At 38.4% G+C, this 22,261-nt stretch overlaps 1 protein-coding gene across 1 annotated transcript in view; it reads right to left on the bottom strand.

Moving 5' to 3' along the window:
* UNC13C (unc-13 homolog C (C. elegans)) overlaps positions 1–22,261 on the bottom strand; it is a 673,935-nt gene that overhangs the window by 44,336 nt on the left and 607,338 nt on the right. Inside the window, exons 30-31 of the mRNA XM_010836764.1 lie at positions 20,327–20,407; positions 6,721–6,868 (exon numbers count right to left, since the gene is read on the bottom strand). Coding sequence (XP_010835066.1) covers positions 6,721–6,868; positions 20,327–20,407 — 229 coding nt within the window. The remainder of the gene's footprint in view (positions 1–6,720; positions 6,869–20,326; positions 20,408–22,261) is intronic.

Raw genomic sequence — 22,261 nt, 5'->3', positions numbered from 1 at the left:
TGGGAGAGATATCAATAACCTCAGATATGCAGATGACACCACCCTTATGGCAGAAAGTGAAGAGGAACTAAAAAGCCTCCTGATGAAAGTGAAAGTGGAGAGTGAAAAAGTTGACTTAAAGCTCAACATTCAGAAAACGAAGATCATGGCATCCAGTCCCATCACTTCATGGGAAATAGATGGGGAAACAGTGGAAACAGTGTCGGACTTTATTTTTCTGGGCTCCAAAATCACTGCAGATGGTGACTGCAGCCATGAAATTAAAAGACGCTTAATCTTTGGAAGGAAAGTTATGACCAACCTAGATAGCATATTCAAAAGCAGAGACATTACTTTGCCAACAAAGCTTCATCTAGTCAAGGCTATGGTTTTTCCTGTAGTCATGTATGGATGTGAGAGTTGGACTGTGAAGAAGGCTGAGCACCGAAGAATTGATGCTTTTGAACTGTGGTGTTGGAGAAGACTCTTGAGAGTCCCTTAGACTGCAAGGAGATCCAACCAGTCCATTCCAAAGGAGATCAGCTCTGGGATTTCTTTGGAAGGAATGATGCTAAAGTTGAAACTCCAGTACTTTGGCCACCTCATGCAAAGAGTTGACTCACTGGAAAAGTCTCTTATGCTGGGAGGGATTAGGGGCAGGAGGAGAAGGGGACGACAGAGGATGAGATGGCTGGATGGCATCACTGACTCGATGGACATGAGTCTGAGTGGACTCTGGGAGTTGGTGATGGACAGAGAGGCCTGACGTGCTGCGATTCTTGGGGTCGCAAAGAGTTGGACACGACTGAGCGACTGATCTGATCTGATCTAACATGATTTATGTTACATCACTTCTTATATTGTTTCAGTCTAGTATTAGTGCAAGGTGTCCCAGACTCTGCACTACTGCCATCTGGAGACTTAAAGATCACTTCCTATTGTAGGAAGCTGTCTTGTACCCTGCACGATGTTTAGCAACCTCCCTGGTCTCCATCCACTAGATACCAGTAACAAATACCACTCCCAGATGAAAGGATCAAAGCTCCTCAGACATTGACAGATGCCCCAGGGGGACAAAATCACCTCTGCTGGAGAACCTCCATAGTAGAGCACCTGGTGTACATAGCACTGGGTTCAGCTTTGAATATATACCTTATGGTACGTGATTTCAGAGATGAGATTCAGTAAATATTTAAGTGAATGCAGGGTATTTGTTGTTGCTCAGTTGTGTCCAACTCTTTGCAACCTCATGGACTGCAGCATGCCAGGCTTCCCTGTCCTTCACCATGTCACCATGTCACCATGTCAAATTCATGTACATTGAATCAGTGATGCCATCCAACTGTCTCATCCTCTATCATCCCTTTCTCCTCCTGCCTTCAATCTTTGCCAGCATCAGGGCCCTTTCTAGTGAGTTGACTCTTCTCATGAGGTGGCCAAAGTATTGGAGCTTCAGCTTCAGCATCAGTCCTTCCAATGAATATTCATGATTGATCTCCTTTAGGATTGACTGTTTGATCTCCTTGCAGTCCAAGGGATTCTCAAGAATCTTCTACAACACCACAGCTCAAAAGCATCAGTTCTTCAGCATTCAGCCTTCAGCCTTCTTTATGGTCCAATTCTCACATCCATACATGACAACTGGAAAAATCATAGCTTTGACTAGACAGATCTTTGTCAGCAAAGTAATGTCTCTGCTTTTGAATATGCTGTCTAGGTTTGTCATAGTTTTTTCCCCAAGCAGCAAGCGTCTTTTAATTTCGTGGCTGCGGTCACCATCTGTAGTGATTTTGGAGCCCAAGAAAATGAAGTCTGTCACTGTTTCCCCATCTATTTGCTATGAAGTGATGAGACTGAATGTCATGATCTTAGTTTTTTGAATATTGAGTTTTAAGCCAGCTTTTTCACTCTTCTGTTTCACTTTTATCAAGAGGCTCTTTAGTTCCTCTTCTCTTTCTGATAGGTGGTGTCATCTGCATATGTGAAGTTATTGATATTTCTCCTGGCAATCTTGATTCTATATAGCCTTGATGCATTCCTTTCCCAATTTGGAACCAGTCCATTGTTTCATGTCTGGTTCTACCTGTTGCTTCTTGACCTGCATACAGGTTTCTCAGGAGGCAGGTCAGGTGGTCTGGTATTCCCATCTCTAAGAATTTTCCACAGTTTATTGTGAGCCACACCGTCAAAGGCTTTGGCATAGTCAATGACGCAGAAGTTGATGTTTTTCTGGAATTCTCTTGCTTTTTTGATGACCCAGTGGATGTTGGCAATTTGATCTTTGGTTCCTCTGCCTTTTCTAAATTCAGCTTGAACATCTGGATGTTCTCGATTCACATACTGTTGAAGCTTGGCTTGGAGAATTTTGAGCATTACTTTGCTGGCAAGTGGGATGAGTGTAATTGTGCAGTAGCTTGAACATTCTTTGGCATTGCCTTTCTTTGGGGTTGGAATGAAAACTGACCTTTTCCAGTCCTGCCACTGCAGAGTTTTCCAAATTTGCTGGCATATTGAGTGCAGCTCTTTAACAGAGTATAGTGGTATTTCATTGCCGCAGTACATTGCTAGACTAATAAACGTGTTACTCTTATAAACCGATCTGTCAGCTTCACTTGAGGACTTAAGAATACTTATCTCTCCATTTTGAATTTGTTTATTTTCCAGTATTTGGAACAGAAAGAAGAGTGTTTTTCCAAATTTATAGATTTCAATTGGACTCTTTGGCTCATAAATTTCTAATGAAACTCTACCCCTTGTCATTTTTTCTTATTATTATTACTGGAAAAAGAGGACATCTAAATCTATTCTAAAAAGAGATCAAAGAAAGAGGAAGAGAAGGTGAAAACAGAAAGAATTGAAAAAGAGAAAATAAAGAATAAGTGAGCAAGATATAGAGTGTTTTTCTATGCCACAAACCCATTTACGTAAAAGCTGAATTAAAAATATTTTCAAAGGAAAGTATATCTTCACTTTGAAGACAGTGAAAAATATAACCCAATTAATTATTCATTTTTCCGTATATTTAATGTTACAATTAATTTTCTAACACAGACAAGGATAATGCAGAAAGGAGAAAGAGATGCAAAAGAACATTTTAACAAAAGAAAAGGAAAGAAGAAAATGGGCTAAGGAAAGAGTTTATGAGAATATGAGAACAAAATATAGATACTTTAAAAAGCACAGTTAAATTTCTAAAGGATTCCAATTTCTTTTACACAGCATGTTGATTAACACTTGAATGATAATTCCTTAATACTTGCACATGTATGAGTTAGAAATTGAGACAAAAAATCAGTTTGCATTTTATAAATCATAATGTAAAATATTTTTCAAATAATGTTCACTGTGTTATAAGTTGTTTCTCTAATTAGTTCTGTATTCCTAACTTGCGAATTTGTAAGAGAAAAAGTTCAAGTAAAGGAGAAAGATTCATTCAGGGTATTTGACCTTTATAATTTAATTATTATCAAGAAGATGCAGGCATGGTGGTTAAGAGCACAGGATACATATCTAGAGTAGCTGAACTGGAACCTGGCTCCCTACTTTCTAGTAATGTGACCCTGGATTTGGGTTCCCCGGGAGTGAAAGCTGAGACAAGCATTCCACAGTAAAGGATATACTTGGGAAGTTGTCCTCTCAGAGAGGATGGAGCTTCACATCACAGGGGAATTCTGGAGTTTGTGTGGAACTCATGTTAGAGTTTTCCCAACTGAGGAAGCTAAAGTTTTATTTGTTTTCTTTTCTGCCAACTGCCTATCCTCCATTGGCCAAGGGCTGCTTCCTGGGATACTGACTGTCTGACACCCTAGCTTAGCCTGGATGGGGCACCTCAGGCAGAGGGTGGAAGGGGTTCTCAGTGTGTAGCATTAGCTCCCATTTCATATTTTATATTTGAAAGACACCATAATACCAGAATGGTCTTTCTAAATTGTATTAACAAAATATAAGATTGGCAAAAATTAAATATAATAAATCTTCATGGGTATTTGATACTGTGCCAAATCCTAGAAAATTATTTGGATAATTGCAATTGTATTTAAACTGGAAACTGAGACCTTATCTGATCATTTTGGACTCTACCTTGTACTAGGATAAGAAATACAAAAAGGGGAGAATTGATCCTACTCTAATTGTAAATACTCATCTGCAGGGATATAAGAGTGGCACCCAAGCTCCTCTCTTTTAGTACAGCCCAGGTCAAGCATTCATAGAACAGCAGACCAGTCCATTTAAGTAAGACTCTTGAGAAGTCAACTTTTCCATGTTTGTCATTTAAAGAACCTGAGGAAGCTGAGGTTCTTTAGAAGACAAAGAAAACATGGACTGGCCCCAGGCATTTGGAGGTCATTTAGGGTCTGTTACAGAAAATGGAGATTGTGTCCTTTAATATGTCCTATTTTTGGTTGTGTTATAAAGAATTCTAATATTCAGTGAATTTTCCTCTTATCTCTCCTTTCCATATTTTATGAAGGATATGGTATTGTTGCTCACTTTATTATTCAGTCTGTGGTAATGAGTATTGAGATAGGATTGTGATAGAATTAGAATAAAATATGAATAGAAACTCAGAAACACTGCATCCATTAATTGGTGATACTGGCTTGCCTCATTTTTGATTGAACAAGGGTTGTGTTATATTAGGCAGCAGTATTTCTTCCTTCCCCTTCTCCTCCAATTTAAAAGTACAAACAACTATCTGAGCAGGTAGAGAGGAGAGCTATAGAGAGATGGCAGGTGACAGTGAGGAAGTCCTCATGATCATCTAAAACGTGGAAAGAATATATGAGCTCCATTGGGCCCCATGGAAGAAGCTGGTCATCAGTCTTCTTGCTGGGACCTCATTACAGAGGGCTGGACACTAGAAGATATTCAAGGAGCAAGAAGCCATGGCATGTGCTGCAGGAGGCAGCAACTGAGGGGTCCCTATAGGGACCTGGGCAGACTGCATTCATCATCAAGTTCAACTGATAGGAGGTTCCCTAGCATTGGGCCCCTGGGAAAGTCAGCATATGGATTCAACTGTAGGGGGACTTTAAAGATATCTCCCCCTCCCCTTCAATTTCTGCCCCCAGTACCCTGAAGCAAGAGGTATCTAGGAGGAGCAGAGGGCACATCAAACACCCCCCACACCTCAGGTTCTGTGGACCGGATCATGGTGGGCTGGGACCAGCTGGAGGGATGCCAAGGGAGGGACAGAGGAGGAGATGGAAATAGTTTCCATGGAGCATGCTTGAAGGTAACTATCAGAGAAAAGGCAAAGTCATTTCATATCTAAAGCTTACCAATTTCAATTATGCAGAAAAAATTGCGTTACTTAAAAAAAGCCAGAAAAGGGAAGTAAAAAAGAAAAAGACCAAGACTAAAACAATTAATCTAGTTCGGGATTATTGGGATAATGAATCCTCTTATTCCCCCACTCCCCATATATTTTTAATGTTGCCATACAATTCATACAAAACAAACATGTGTACCAAATTCCATACACCAAAGTTGAAATTCATATGTAGTTTTTTGGTTTGACATCTCTGCTGAAACATGGGTTGCATGTATATACACATAATGTATACCTACGAACGTAAAGCTAAGTTTTTAAACACTCACATTCTCTTGAGAATAAAGCAACAACACTATTACGATGACTTGTGTTAGAATTGCATTCATATTTATAGTTTGGAAAACCTTGAGAGATCATGATTCAAGGAGTAATGTATTTCTTGACAAGGCCTTACACTCAACTCTCTTCTCCTTTTTGGAACCATCCCAAGATGTAATCTGGGTTTGAAGATTGCATTAAAAGGGGTGTTTGTAGCATTTATTGGACAAAGTCAGAAAGCACAAAGTATTAGATAGGTCAAGCAGCTACCTAGCACCTACCTTGGTATTATCTTCAAATGTAGTTGGAAAAGTGAAAATATCCATGATGAAACATAGATAAGTCTGAAGGATTTTTATCAAGAAAAAAAAATCTGTGTGCTTCCTTTGGAAGGATCTCTCATGAAAGAAGTTGTGTCCTCCTCCTTATTTTGATTATAGTTGGGTGCAATTTATTATGTTCTACAATTTGAGCCTGCATTTTTTTTTTTTTTACTTAGAGTGACATTTTCAGTAATCACTCAGAAATGCCAGATTTTAAATGCATGTAATTACCAAAATACAATAAATCACAAAGCAACTTGAAAGAAGGTTCTTTAACAGTAATATCCTAGAAACTTATGAGTTGGCAACTTTGACATATGAAATAGATCTGAGTTTCCACTAACATACTTGGCTCTTTTCAAAGACTTAGAATTTTCTTCTATAAAATTAAGAGTAAATGAGATTTCCCTCCTGAAAACCCAAGAACAGGAGATTATTTTCATTTGAAGTTAGGATCTGAGGAATTATTATTGTACTTTAGAAGTTACTGAGACCGATAAACACTGATTATTTTGTACTAATTTGAGAATATCACAGTTATGGTTATTCACAACTAGGGTTTACTAAATTTTATGAACTTAAAACCAACAGCAAAGGTTAATTATTCCATACAATTTTAGTATTAAGCATATCTCAGTATTATTGAAATTATTTATAAAATAAGTTTCTAAAAATTGAATATATTTTTTTACAAATCATAATCATCCATTCTTATTGATGCTTTAATTTATTATAGTCAAATTACAGATATTATTTATAGTGATTTCTATGTTGAAGTTGAGTTGTATTCAGTTTACCTCTGTTCATGTCCAATGTGTTACTTACTCTGTGAGGTTTGGGTGTCTATGAATTTCTTTATCAAGGCATCAGTCGTTTGGGTATAAAGACTGAGAGCATATCTCAGAGACTGAAGATCTGGGCTTTTCTCCAAGAAATTCTTTTTCAGGCCATTTCCTCCTGCATGAAAGTATTGCTAAAAAGAAAAGAAAAACAATGTAAGCAGAGGCATTTAGAAAAACAGTATTAGATGAGGGATTTTATGGCCATAATCATGAGGTCCAGATGGAATAATACAGTATGATTAACATAAGATAGATACAAAGACACAGTACCGTATGGCCATGACCACGTCATCGCCATGCAGTTCAGGTTACCTTAGTATTTCAAGTGTTGCTCTCATTTAAAACTTTAGTTAAATGGGATCATGAAGATGCAGAGGCCGGATGCTTACAGAATGCTAGGTTTAAGACAATGTGTCAACTCGATTGTTGACTTCTGTTTCCAGAGCATGAGAAAAATATCCAGGTTTGTCAGATTTCACAAATAAAGTATCTTCTGGTCACATGTTTTCCAGATACTGATTTGCAATTCTAGGGCAAATGCCCACTGCTCCTACCTTCCCTGTGATCTAATCAGACAGTGGTACACACACATAGGCCACCCTTAGAAACCCAACGTCCCCTAAACTGTGTCTGAGAAATGTAATAAAACAGTTTCTTTCTTCTTTTTTTTCTTTGCTACAGACATCCAACAACTCAAAACATCACCTTATTTATAGGTTAAATAATAGAGAAGATATATATTTGACAATAAATATGGTCATTGAGGGATGTCAGAGTTTCTAATGTTGCAAGTATTAAGCACAGACTTCACTTCAGAGGGCAGATTATTTATCTCAAGATATATGATAGAGCTAAGGATGTTATTTCCCAGCAATTTATAGATAACATGTTTATTGTATTTTGTTAAGCTTAGATAAATGGGTCTGTCTTTCCCTGTACTAACACTAAACTTCACCCGCACTGCAACCCAGCTCACTAGGATATAGGACTCTCACAGGATGGCATGTTTTGAAAAAGCTCAACAAACGATTCTGATACACTCTCCTGTGTGTCATCAGTCTAGCCTACTCAAAGATTTCCAAGGTAAAACATGTCAACTGAAAATTCAAAATTACTTCAGTTTTCTTCCCTCTGCAGAAACATATTCTGAGCATTTGTAGGCATTTGGTTGGAATTTTAGAGACTATAATATAGAGAAAATTCAGGGCACAGGCCTGAGAAAGTAGGCAATGGGGATATAAATTGAAGAAAGTGTTCTATAATCACAAACTCCTTCCTCAAAAGGAAAAACCCATGGTCACTTACAATCCCATTCCATTGTAGCTGAGTGCACTGTGAAAACACAAATTGCACCTAAATCCACCAATGATTATGAAGAGGAGGCAGAGAAAAATGAGGAAAGCCTTTTCTTATTTTTGAAGGGATGACAAAGATATAATATTTAAACATTTTCTATACCTTGATCTTATATAAATATTAGATATTGTGACATATAGAAAGCAATTATTGTGGAGTTAGAGTCCAGAATTGTTTCAGGTACCTTGGGGGATGAAAAGATATCAGAATTCCTTTCTTCAGGAAGTGTGATATGATACTTAAGTGGAAAAGTGTTAATGAATGTATTGAGAGGGGAGTTTTGCCTGGAATTGACTGCTTTTCCTGGAGGAGTGGTGGGGTGAGCTCTGGAGCTCTGTTTACGTAATGAACCAGGGAAGCATCAGATGAAATAACACACCCTACTTACAAAGAGCTGTGGGATAGACTGAACCAGGACTTGGTGGCTTCTCAGGAGGGGAAAGCATTCTCCCACTCATTGTTTCCCAGACAAGCTCCAATCTTGTCATACCTGAGCATAAGTGCTGGAGGCTTAAGTTAGTAAAGTACAGGAAGAGTAATGAGCAGCAACTAAGATGATGTTTCATGATGTCTTGGGACTATATGTAGTTGTCAGAAAAAATTGTGAAAAACTTTGAAACGGACAAAAATGTTTAATGAGTGCTCCATCTATGACACCTATCTGAGTTATCTTCACTTTTCACTGTCTTGGAGCTATGTGTGTGCTCAGTTGCTCAGTGGTGTCTGACTCTCCGCAGCCCCATGGACTGTAGCCTGCGAGGCTCCTCTGTCCATGGAATTTTCCAGGCGAGAGTACTGGAGTGGATTGCCATTTCCTCCTCCAGGGGATCTTCCTGACCGAAGGACTGCACCTGAGTCTCTTGTATCTCTTGCCTTGGACTCATTACCACTAGGGCCACCTGAGCTATGTAAAACTCTGTAAATTGTAGAAAATGGATAATAATGCATATGACTCCTGTCCAAAGAGATGCAAATTATTTATTTCTGGTGGGATGCAACTGATCACTGTTTTGTGGCCAGATCTGTTTTGCCTCTATTCAAATTTATTTCAGCTTTCCTCATTGCTTGTCTTTATGTGAAGCTCTTGGAATTCTTCTTTGAGCCAATTGTAAGATCTTACTGGTTGTCTCATTAGTTGATGAGTTAAATAATAGTTTGACAAGTTTTATAACTGCATGAATGTCACAGTTATACTCTTATTTTTTAAATTAATTTTTATTGGAGTATAGTTGATTTACAACGTTGCTAGTTTCTGCTGTATAGCAAAGTAAATGTCATTTTGTCTCTAGGCATTTAAAAAATATTTTCTCTTCGATTTCCTCAGTGATCATATAAAACAAATGATCTTTCGCAGTGTATGTAAAGTAGCATGGTGACAACCTTAATATAGATTACTGTCTAATTTGTGAGGAAGGGCCATCACCTGTGGCTTACCCTAAAGAGCATCAGTGATGGGGTGACTTTCCTGGCCGTTCTCTCTTCCTCTTCTCCCTTAACAAATATTTACTAAATCTGTGTTGAGAACCAGAACTTACGCCAAGGATATGAAGCAAAAGAGGCCTAGAGATTGTTCCCAAAGGGACTCTGATCAAGTAGGAAATGTTATTGTCGGTGAATGACTCCAATGTTATGTTGGAGGCGTAATAAAGAGAATTTAAAAAGACAGACAATAGGACTGGGAAATAATGCTGTTGCTGAAGGAATCAATAAAGACTTTCAAAGAGGTGACACGTATGGTGTCTTGTTTATTAGCACTGCCATTTTCCACTTCAGCAGCCACCAGATAATTTACCACGATGGACTAAAGAAAGGGGAAAATCCCACTAGGTAACTGAGAGGAACTGCTTGAGAAGAAGTGAAGTACAGGTATTCCCCATTCTTTGAAAATTGCCTTTATGCCACTTCACTTTTGTAGATGACCTACATTAGTACTGTTTTCACTAACCAAAAAAGACATGAAAATGATTTTCACTTTTGTGAAAAAAGAGATGTTAAAACAGCAGTGAGGTCTTACAGAGGCAGTGTATACCCTGAGTCACGAGAGTGGTACCACCCAGCACCTAACCCAGGAATTACACCCAGCATCTGAGCATCAAGCTGTCATGATTTTGGACTGTATTTGTGCTTGATCTCGATTTATTTTGTGCATCCCTGAGCAGAATGAGTCCTAAGGTAATTGCTTCTTGCCTATGTCATTTCAGCTAATAAAAGGTTTCATAGGAATGCTCTCCTTTCCTATAGTGGGGGAAACCTGCAGTTGTAGTTCTCATATTTCTTTGGTATAGTTTAAAATATACTGTTTTACTACTGTCACTCTATTGTCATTACTAACCTTGTGCTTCCTCAAAGTTACAAGTTGCCTTTAGGAAGTAGAAAGCCTAGAGAAGTTAAGAGATTTCGTATACTCTTAAAGATTTACAATGCTTTTTAATACATTAAAGGCTGTGTGATTCACGGTGGTAGGGAAAACTGTTTGACCTTTCACTAACGTACCTGTTCTTAAAATTATTAGGCTATAGGACACCTATCACACAGGACATCTACTAACTCTCAGGGACACCCAAGTGTTCCACGGAATATTGTTTAGGAAACTCTAAGATAGAAGAATGTAACTGGACTTAATTTAACTGAGGTATTTTTGAGGGCCTAGAAGACTTTATGTACATGCTGAACTAGATTTAGGCTATAAGAGCATAAACTATGTATAGTATTTGTCTTGAAACTCTCTAATAACTTTATAGGAAGACATGTTTTCATTAAAAAGGCATTATTTTGTAGGCCTTCGGTACATGGGGAACTAATCATATAGTGAAAACATAAATAAGGTATGAGCTTGTTCCTGAGTAAAGCCTGAGGGTCTCTGTAGAGTTTCAGGTTATGATCCAGAGCTGATTTGTTCCTTTTGAGCCATGGAGCATTTTGAGTCATTCAGTAAAAGCTTTAGCAGGACAGTAAGTGAACAGTAGATGATTTGTAAGGGCAGAAACGATGCCTTTGTCTTTTAAGTGCATTGTATAATAGCAGATGTTGTAAGACAAACTCAGGCTAGAAGGTAGCAATGTTAGGAGAGAAAACAAGTTGCAGGAAGCTAAGCACAAAAGCCTCTGTTCAGTGGTTCAGTGAACACAGATAAATAACACATGCCATGGGCTCCTCATTCACAGAGAAAAGGAAATGATTTCTGTGGTTATGCAAATGCCAACCTGATGATAAGGAGAAAAGGAAAAGGTCTGTATTCCCAATAAAATTTTTATTGCAAAGTAAAGAATGGGGGTGACATGGCTTAACATCAGTAAAATTTTTAAAGCTTTACTCGTGCTCAAATTTAATATGATTTATTAATTGATGAGGCAGCAATCAAAGCTAAATCTGATCATGTATTAATATCACAGATAGGTCAAGACAAAGGGTGTGATAGAGCAACAGCATTCTCTGCTGATTAGAACATATCTGGAATATGAGGGTGGTTCCTTGGCATCACCATTTTATGAGAAATAGAAAATGGAAATCTCCTCAAGGTAGATGACCAGAACTTTGTAAGCTCTAGAAGGCAGGTTATTCAATAAACAGCTGCAGATAACTTGGGGCAGCATGATAGTTTTCTTTAATGTCTGAAAAGCATTGAAAAGGGGAAGACATAGAAAAGGAAATGGAACTATTTTATAGTAGTTTTAAAGGGTAGAAGGAGAACCAATTCATAATTAGAAGCACTGGGGAAGCAGATACTGGTTTGATATAAAGAAAACATTTTATAATAAGTATATCTTAAAACCTGAAGCTGCTACATGTGAATTAGTAAGGTCCCATTATTAGCCTTAATAGCCAATATTAAGGGACGGTCAGTTGACCAGAGGGCTCCCCTGGTAGCTCAGCTGGTAAAGAATCAGCCTGCAATGCAGGAGACTCTGGTTTGATTCCTGGGTCAGGAAGATACCCTGGAGAAGGGATAGGATACCCACTCCAATATTCTTGGGCTTTCCGGTGGCTCAGATGGTAAAGAATCTGCCTCTAATGTGGCCGTCCTGGGTTCAATCCCTGGTTTGGGAAGATCTCCTGGAGGAGTGCATGGCAACCCACTCCAGTATTCTTGCCTGAAGAATCCCCATGCACAGAGGAGCCTGGCAGGTTTCAGTCCATAGGGTCACAAGAGTCGGACACAACTGAGGGGCTAAGCACAGTGCAGAACAGCACAGTTGACCAACAACACCGTAGGTAACATGTTTCTATGTGAGCAGGAAAAGGGACATGTCAGTTTCTGTTATCAGTTTCAAATGTTAGAATCCTTTTCACTTCTTTGACCTGTTCTTTACTCTAAAATGCTAGAAAACACTGTCTTTCCTCTATGCAGTGTGATTTGCATAGGTTATTTAACCTCACAGAGCACTGGTTAATTCCTCTGTAGAATGGGAATAGAAACAGCCATCTTGCCTGACTATGGTGTCGTAAAGATGAAATTAATTACTCTGTCTGGAAGATTTTTGTGAACTATAGAGTTCTTTCTACTTATAACATAAGCTTTATTGTGAGAATAATTCCCCAGATTCTAGGTGGAAAGAGGAAAATGACCCTCCTGACTGATTTGCCATTTTTCTCTTTGGGACCAAGCTTCTCAACCACTTGGCTAAAACTCTGAGTCACCCTGGCTCCTCCATTGTTCCTGCCCCATTTTTTTAGTTGCCAAGTTCCCATGACTGGGCCTTTCTGTGTCACTCATAGCCATCTTTCACTTTATACTCCTAAGATCACCCTCTTCGTGATATTCCTTGTCATCTTATGCATTGAATAACCATAACTGATCTCTGTGACTACAGTCTTGAACTAGTCAATCCATTCTGCACATTCCTGTAAGATTTCCATTGCTGAAATGGTACTTTTGCATGCCATGTATTAATATTTTCAATACCTACTTGCAACCCCAACATTTCCAGTAACCTCAATGTTACACTGCTTCACTATGAAAATTTCCAGTTAAATCCAGTCCAGTCCATTGAGTGGTCTAATCATTGACTCCCAGCCTTCTGGTCTTGTGCTTTTTCATGGTCAAATTCTTTCTCCCTGAGTATGTCTACGTCTTCTCCAAAGAAAACAATTATCTTTCTTTTCCAGCCAGTGAACTGTCATCTGTCCTTTGTGATCACTCTTTCATATTTCCCTGATTTCTGGAGTTCATGGTAGTTGCTAACTCCCCTAAATCCTTCCCACTTTTACATGTGTCCCCTCCTCAAGCCCTGTAGCATCTGTATCACCCTATTCCATCTCTGACATGACTTTTTTTGTAAGTTGACACATATCATTACTTAATTTTCAACGGGCCTTCCCTGCCTTTTAATCAAGAAACTCCTGCAGAAAGAGAACAGCACTGCTTCCTAGAGGGGAGTCTCAGAAAGCACCAGAAATCTTAGGGGTTTTGTGCCCCTGTAGTGTGAAAATGCTGTGCACAGGAAACCAAAAGCATGGAGGACAGGACTTGGACTGTTACTTGGGGCAAAGAGTCAGATTTAATAGCATCATTGAGAGAGATGAGTGGTTTATTAGGAAAGGAGGAAAACAAAAAAAATCTAGTTGTACTAGAATATGTGAGGTCTTGGGTTTACCAGTGGAAAGAAGCTCCTTCAAAATAACCAATTCTCAGGCAAAAGGAGATGCAAGTTCAATTCCTGGGTCAGAAAGATCCCCTGGAGGAGGAAATGGAACCTACTGCACTATTCCTGCCTGGAGAATCCCTGGACAGAGGAGCCTGGCAGGTTACAGGATCACAGAGAGTCAGACGTGACTGAGCACCCATGCACACAGGTAGTATGATGGTTACATTTATGAAGAGTTTTCTATACAATAGGAACTGTTTTCATTATTTTATATGTGATAACTCATTTTGTTTTTTGACAATACATTCTTAAGTCCTAATAGTACTCCCACAAGAGAGGACGGTAACTTGTATACTCTAGTCTTTCTCTCGAGTTCAGTTCAGTCGTTCATTCGTGTCCGACTCTTTGCGACTCCATGAACCGCAGCACGCCAGGCCTCCCTGTCCATCACCAACCCACGGAGTCCACCCAAACCCATGTCCATTGAGTCAGTGATGCCATCTCATCCTCTGTCATCCCCTTCTCCTCCTGCCCCCAATCCCTCCCAGCATCAGGGCTTTTTCAAATGAGTCAGCTCTTCGCATCAGGTGGCCGAAGTATTGTAGTTTCAGCTTCAACATCAGTCCTTCCAAAAAACATCCAGGACTGATCTCCTTCAGAATGGACTGGTTGGATCTCCTTGCAGTCCAAGGGACTCTCAAGAGTCTTCTCCAACACCACAGTTCAAAAGCATCAATTCTTTGGTGCTTAGCTTTCTTTATAGTCCAACTCTCACATCCATACATGACCATTGGAAAAACCATAGCCTTGACTAGATGGACCTTTGTTAACAAAGTAATGTCCCTGCTTTTTAATATACTGTCTAGGGTGGTCACAACTTCCCTTCCAAGGAGTAAGCATCTTTTAATTTCATGGCTGCAATCATCATCTGCAGTGATCTTGGAGAACAGAAAAATAAAATCAGCCACTGTTTCCCCATCTATTTGCCATGAAGTGATAGGACCGGATGCCATGATCTTAGTTTTCTGAATGTTGAGCTTTAAGCCAGCTTTTTCACTCTCCTCTTTCACTTTCCTCAAGAGGCTTTTTATTTCCTCTTCACTTTCTGCCATAAGGTTGGTGTCATCCGCATATCTGAGGTTATTGATATTTCTCCCGGCAATCTTCATTCAAGCTTGTGCTTCCTCCAGTCCAGCGTTTCTCATGATGTACTCTGCATATAAGTTAAATAAGCAGGGTGACAATATACAGCCTTGACGTACTTCTTTTTCTATTTGGAACCAGTCTGTTGTTCCATGTCCAGTTCTAACTGTTGCTTCCTGACCTGTATACAGGTTTCTCAAGAGGCAGGTCAGGTGGTCTGGTATTCCCATCTCTTTCAGAATTTTCCACAGTTTGTGGTGATCCACATAGTCAAAGGCTTTGGCATAGTCAATAAAGCAGAAATGTCACCCACTATTCTGATACTCTATCAGTGGTATTCCTCATGTAGTTCCAGATATTTTCTTTACATTTATATCCACTTTCTGATGTTTGTGAAGATTTCCCACCCTCATAAAGGAATATATTGCTTCACTAATATATGGGTGAGTGATGAGGGGCTTGAAAGAGCTTTGTATGAGGTATCATTTTCTTTATCTTAAAAAATAAACAGAGATATTTGTATTTCTTATATTCTTCATGAGTGCAAAAAAAAAATGAAAAAGTAGAACATTTCAGACCTTAATGTGATTTGTGAGAAAAAAAAAAAAAATAGAACCACTAACTAAAACATCAGGATACTGTCTGCATGGTTAACAAGCCATCCCTTTTATAATCCCAATAAAAAATGCTAAATTCTTCTAATTCTTCATATTTGCCAGATATTTGAAGATCTTTTACACACTATATTTACTGGCTCATGGAAATATGCTAATATTTCTTTACAAGTGTGCTGGGAGATTTTACTTCTTTGGTTACATGTACCATTTTGGTAGAAATTTCCCATCATCACTCTCTTTCCTTCCAATACCAGTATCAGACTTCTGGAAAATTCATGCAGATGATCTGTTTTGCAAATTTAGATATAATCATCACTTGTTTTTAACAACTGAGGTTACTTTAAATACTTACTTGATAGTTATTTAAGACAATATAGTCCTCTGTAATATACTGGATCATAATATGCTACTTCCTCCCTTTTGCCAACAAACTGAAGTTCAGATTCTTGGTGTTTATGCTTCACCACTTTGGGTCCAAGTCAATGTGTCTCTTCTATTCTATATATTCCCTTTATTTCTCAACCAATCTTGATACCCTTCTACATTAGCCTATTTGAAGTTTTTAGGCTACCCCATACCTCAGTCACATTTCACCCAAGCTTTTCTCTAAGCCTGTGATGACTTTCCCCCTTGCTTTCCCATTTAATGATCTGAAACCTCCTTCACCAGGAAGCTTTCCTCTAGCCACTCAAAGAGAATTCATCACCCTCTCAGCACTTCCCAGTACTTTGTCAGTAACTCTCATATTTTATGGATTGTGGATGTTTCTGTTCCTAAGAGCAAGATCTCTTTAATTTTCAGTCCCCTCTTTACTGCTTGTCATCTTTGTTCCACACGGTAAGCTCTCAAATAATGATTTCTGAATTGCAGTACTCCAAACTAGATAGGTTGTTTGGTTCCTCCCGTGAGCACCTGAAGTTTAAATAATGCAAAAACGATACTTACAAATGATTAAAGACAACATGCTAAGTAAGAAACAGCCACCAAAACTGACTCTTGAATAATGGATACCAGGATTGTGTAGGACTTGGTCAGGGTAAGAGCCTGAGAGGCATAATCTTCCATGTCCTGTTATTTGTCTGGAATCCTGAGTATCAGAAATGGTGTTATCTAGGATTTTTCAAGGCTGTATTTGAATAGATATTCATAGTTAGTCCACATTCTCTCCTGAATGCCAAGAAATGCAGATTTCTAGAGGGCCCTAATGCATGTGTTTATTTTCAATTTTTATTGGACTGCTTTACAATGTTGTGTAAGTTTCTACTGTCCATCAAAGTGGACATATACATATACATCCCCTTTTTTGGATTTCCTTCCCATTTAGGTCACAACATAGCACCGAGTAGAATTCCCTGTGCTATTTAGTAGGTTTTCAGTTATCTATTTTACATGTGTTATCAATAGTGTAAATATATATATATATGTCAATCCCAATCTCCTAATTCATCCCACCCTCTCTTTCTCACTTGGTATCCATTATGTTTATTCTCTACCTCTGTGTCTCTGCTGATTTTTTCAGATTCCATACATTTCAGAATGTCATGTTTAGGTACAAATAACAAGTGTTCCAGGGTAATTTAGAACGTTGGAAAAAATACAACCAGCCAGTTTTCTTGCCCTATGTTTTTGGAACTTCATCAGAAAATAACTAGCGCATGGTTCAAAGTTAAAAAAATAAAAAATTAAGTCTTGAGATTCATGATACTGTCAAAGAGTACATGCTGGTGGAAAAAGCTCTTCATTTTTTCTTGGAAAGAAACCCACATTTCAGGGACTCCCTTGTAAGTCCTGAATCTTCCTGAGATATAAGTTTGAGACTCCAAAGCTCAGCTTTAAATAGGGTTTCTGCACTGGCCTCTACAGCAGCTTGCACATGCTGATTAAGCTGTTGGCTGTTTCAGAGCTGTTGACTTGGCTCAGTGTTGGCAGGTAAATGTAATGCCTCCAAGGCCAACCATGCTAGCTGCAGCAGGTCATGGTAACTATTTCTTGTGCCATGTTCTATACTTTTGACTTATAGTTGAAACTACCTGTGACTGGTATGCCAAAATAACCCAGTCTAATTAGAATTTTAGTATTTAAGTTTATATTTTCATCAGTACCTATATAGAGGTTGAATGAGTTCATATTATTTTAAATCATTAGAAAATAATCTAAACAACTGAAACATGGTATTTTAATTTAGAAAGAACTAATCTATCTGTAGGGATATTACCCATTTTGGCTTGCTGCCTTTTCCTACACCTTGTTAACATTTAGTGAAATAAGACGTAGAAGCAAGGGCACTGATTTTAGAGTTTGGCATCTTTTCTCAACTCTGCCAAGTACAAGTGACTCTGGACTTAGGCAAACAATTTAAACCTGCTTTTTCATCTGTAAAATGTGAATGATCATTCTTGGTGTACCTAACACCCAGGATGTTTCTAAAGATCAGGTCAGAGGATGTATGTATGTGAAAGATGACTGAAAGAATGCACAACAGTATTTCAGCTACTGTCTACAAACTCCATAGCATCCTCTTCCTTCAATTTAACTTTCTCATGTTCAGCTTATTTGCTTAAATTCACCTAAAGAAGAATTAAGGATCATGTTGTTGGCAGCCTTTGGGAATTAGCCTGGATAGTGTTTACTACTTCAATATAAGAATGTCTTTCCCATAAAGTCTCCACCTGACAGTATTCCCTTGCTGAGCCCCCAGAAAATACTGAATCACTAGCTCAAGACTACAATTCTTTTAAGTAGTAGTCCTCTTTCTCTTGAATTCCTTTGTAGTCACCATTAGAAGCAGTGCCTTGTAGTATAATCAGGGTAAATCTCAGAATCAGAAAAGATAAAAGGGAGCCCAGCTGTGGCAAACTGACTTCAGGGCCATTGGAAGAAATATTAGGTGACTCTCCTTCTTGGCAGAGGACAGGAGTAAAAGGCTCTCAAAGCAGGTAGAGTGGGTGTAGTCTGGAGACCCCAGAGGAAAATCTGGGGAGTAGTGAGACTGAAGACCTGACCTCAGGTTCCGAGGTTCTGAAGGACCAAGGTCAGACTCCAGTCCTGGGAAACAAGATAATGACATGGACCCACTTACTGGATCTTAGATACCAGGCTGCTGCTGCTAAGTCACTTCAGTCGTGTCCAACTCTGTGCGACCCCATAGACGGCAGCCCACCAGGCTCCCCCGTCCCTGGGATTCTCCAGGCAAGAACACTGGAGTGGGTTGCCATTTCCTTCTCCAATGCATGAAAGAGAAAAGTGAAAGGGAAGTCGCTCAGTCATGTCCGACTCTTTGCAACCCCATGGACTGCAGCCTACCAGGCTCCTCCATCCATGGGATTTTCCAGGCAAGAGTACTGGAGTGGGTTGCCATTGTCTTCTCCAAGAAACTAGGGAGTAGTCTTTCTTTTAAAGGGCAAGGCAAGTGTCTGGTCACTGAGGCTGAACTAAAGTATTACCAATAACCTGGGCAGGAAGACAGTATAGTTGAGATGTCAACATGTAGACCAGAGGGATTTGTTTGGGTATCGGGATTATCCCAGAGTTTGGGCAGAACTAGTCTTGTAGGAGGTGGTCATCTGTCCCCATCAAGAAGAACTAGAGAAAAGTTGGAGTTAGGAGACATGGGCCAAGTCTGTCAGTACAATGAAGGCCATTATCTATTTTCACAGAACACATTTTTCTTGTTCTCTTAGAGTCATACATTGACCTAATAAAATCTATTAAGGGCTGAATTCTGATTCTATAACCATATTTTTTTACCTGTTTAGTGTATGCCCCAGAGTTATTTTTTTCTCCTAGCACTTTCCTCTGTAGTCATGAATGCTGGTATAATTCCAAAGGGCAGTCATTTCTTACACATATTTATGAAAATTCTTCTTAAAAAGAGCTGGTTTTGTATTTTTCCTTTCTTTCATGTTTTCTATTTTTAAAAATGATTTTGCACAATATTTATATACTTCCAGCCCATACTCTGGATACATCTTTAGAAACTCCATCTCTGTCACCTCACAACTTTTATTTTGCAGTTTTTGCCACTGAAGCAGCAAAAGATGTTCTCTTATTAAACGCTGAAACTGCAAAAATCATGAGGTAATAGCTCTGTGGGGTGTCATATAGAACTCTGTTTTAATGACTCCTGTTGTAATATCTGTTTCTATCCAGTGAGATTATTCTGTGCTTGGAAAATGGCTTCTGGTAGCTCACAGGTCTCTGCTACACTCCTTACACTTCCTTGGTAAAAGGTGCTTCCTCCTGTGAAGCATTCAGACATTGGACACAGTCCAAATTTAGAAGATGGATTAATATCTCACTCTTTAATAAACTTTCACATATAAATATAAAATGTATGTATGTACATCTGTAAGGGATCATATGAAAACAATTCCGACGTTATGTTTTGAGATCTACCTATATTTAACCCACACTACAATAACTTTTAGGCCAAACTTTAGCTATGAAACATTGATGCACACAATGCAATGCCTTTGGGTTTTCAGCAGAAAACTAAATTATTATCTTTACTAAGAGAGAAGAGAAAATTGATTTTCCAAAATAATTTCAACAAGCATTGAAAACACAAACAGAAATTCCATTAACTCTAAGTCCCCTGAAGCATCCATTGATATTTAACTGGACTTTGGACTTCGGAGGTATCTGTCTTTCTTTGAAAACATCTGTTACAACATAGATTTCTTACCCATTTTATAAAGGTATACAAAGAAAGCAACTCTAAGGGTAAAGTAATATGGATATAATAATGACATAGTATGGGCTAAGTCTGACACACTCCCAGAATGTCTGTATACAACTGTCTACCATGTCTATGGATGTACAGCTCTACAGACATGCATCGGGGGTACACTTCTCTGAGGGTACATATCCAGGGACTCTCTAATCTTACCTTGATGGTAGCCAGGACCACCTCCATTATACCACACTGTCTTGCTGTCAGACCCTTGGCATCCTCTCGAATCATGTGCTCCTGGAAAACAGGTGAACAGTTTCTTATAAAATTACCAGTTCATTTGTTTAAAAACTGTTTTCAAACAAAATTTGTATAATCCTTGTATACAGATATTTCCCATTTGAGATAACTTTTTCATATGAACACATTTAGATGATGATGATAATGACAATTTTGTCAGATATTTAATAAAAATTCATTTTGCCCAAAGAAGAAATACTACACGTTAACTTAAAAAGCAGTGCTTTGATTCATATATGGCTTTATTTTTCACCTGCAAACTAATGTTATGGGGTGGGGAGAGATAATTCTGGAAAATGTGTGTCCAAGTTTTTCCACATTAATCTCTGCTTTCTGTTCTGTCACACTGAAGAAGGTCAACCTTGGAAAGGACTTAAGAGGTAAATTTTAGCCTCATTCAATTATTACTGATAAAATCTACTTTAAGTATAATGCTTTCACTTTACTCACTTTCTAGGATCCCCTTAATGCTCAGCCATTAACAGGAAAATTCCCAAAGAATTAACTGAATTCAGTTCTGGAGGTTTTTAATATTTTAAATTCAGTTATCAATATTTTAGAACTGATTTCCATAATAATGAATTTTCCTCATTGTTCACAATGAACTCTGTCTTCATCTAAAGTTATTTAGGGAAATGATGGTAGAAAGTTGAGGACAACAATAAGGAAAACTTGTCTGAAGAAAAATTTTTAAACTCCTAACCATCTGCCCAGGGCATCCACTATTCTAGTCAACAGCATTCAACAAATATTTCCTGAGTGCTTACTACATGCCAGTACTGTTCTAGGTGACTGAGATATATTGTTTCATAAAAGAAAGACTTTTGTCCTCCGGAGCTTAATTTCTAACTTAGATAAGTGTGTCTCTGTGAATCAGAAGGAAAGTCAATATGGGTGGACATAGCTCTGAGAATGCATGGCTTGGTCAAGGGATCAGTGTCTTTGTTCAGCAATAAAAAGTACCTCTTTTTCTATGGGGCACAGCAAGTGGATCATGGACCCCAATTCAGCCGTCATTCACTTCCTTTGTGGGATACTTTGTGAAATGTACAAATTGTACAGTCACACCCAGTGGCTCATCTTTCTATTCCAGTCCTTATGTTACTCTGTCATTTAGCAGGTGCCATGACTTTCTGAAGATAATCCCTATGTTTTACTCACTTCTGCGACTTTTAGTGCCTGTCTTGGCAATTATCACCTGCTAGGCACTCACTATGTTTTTGGTAACTGAGTTGTACTTCTTCAGAATATCTTAAATGATTCCATATGCTTGAATGGAATCACACGCCCCTGAATATTGTTCAAAACTTGGTATAATGCTAGATTCACAGTTTATACTTCTGCATCTCACTGAATCTTTCTCTGATGTGGGAATTTCACCACAAACATATGAGTCCATTTAATATTTTAAAAATAAAGATATTAAATACCTATTGAAACTCAAAGAATAATGGGAAATTTTTGCAAAATTATAGACAGAAATGCTTGAAGGCAAGTAAATAAATCTCTCTGGCTTTGTCAGTCTTGACTGCTTTTCGGTGTGGTCACATTTTTTAATAGATGCTAATAAATAATAAATGTTGGTACTACAGAAAAATACAATTCTTATAAGAAATGATTAACAACTTATTCAAATAAGGTAGTCTCTGAAAAAGGCTGTCAATGTGCTACTGCTTGCTTGCAGGAAATTCATTGTCCCAGATGTATTTTTACTAACTGGTTTTGATATTGTATCACCTGTCCATAAAAATGTTATGCCAGATAAATCTGATCCCATAAAATAGTAATAAGTTGGGCATACTTACATTATAAAGTTCCAGAGGATGAAGTAGTATAGAATATGTAAAAATC

Source organism: Bison bison, unplaced genomic scaffold, assembly GCF_000754665.1.
Source record: "Bison bison bison isolate TAMUID 2011002044 unplaced genomic scaffold, Bison_UMD1.0 scf7180017864066, whole genome shotgun sequence".
NCBI classification, from domain to species: domain Eukaryota; kingdom Metazoa; phylum Chordata; class Mammalia; order Artiodactyla; family Bovidae; genus Bison; species Bison bison.
Note: the sequence above shows the minus strand (reverse complement) of the source record. Positions and strands in the feature narration are given on the sequence as shown.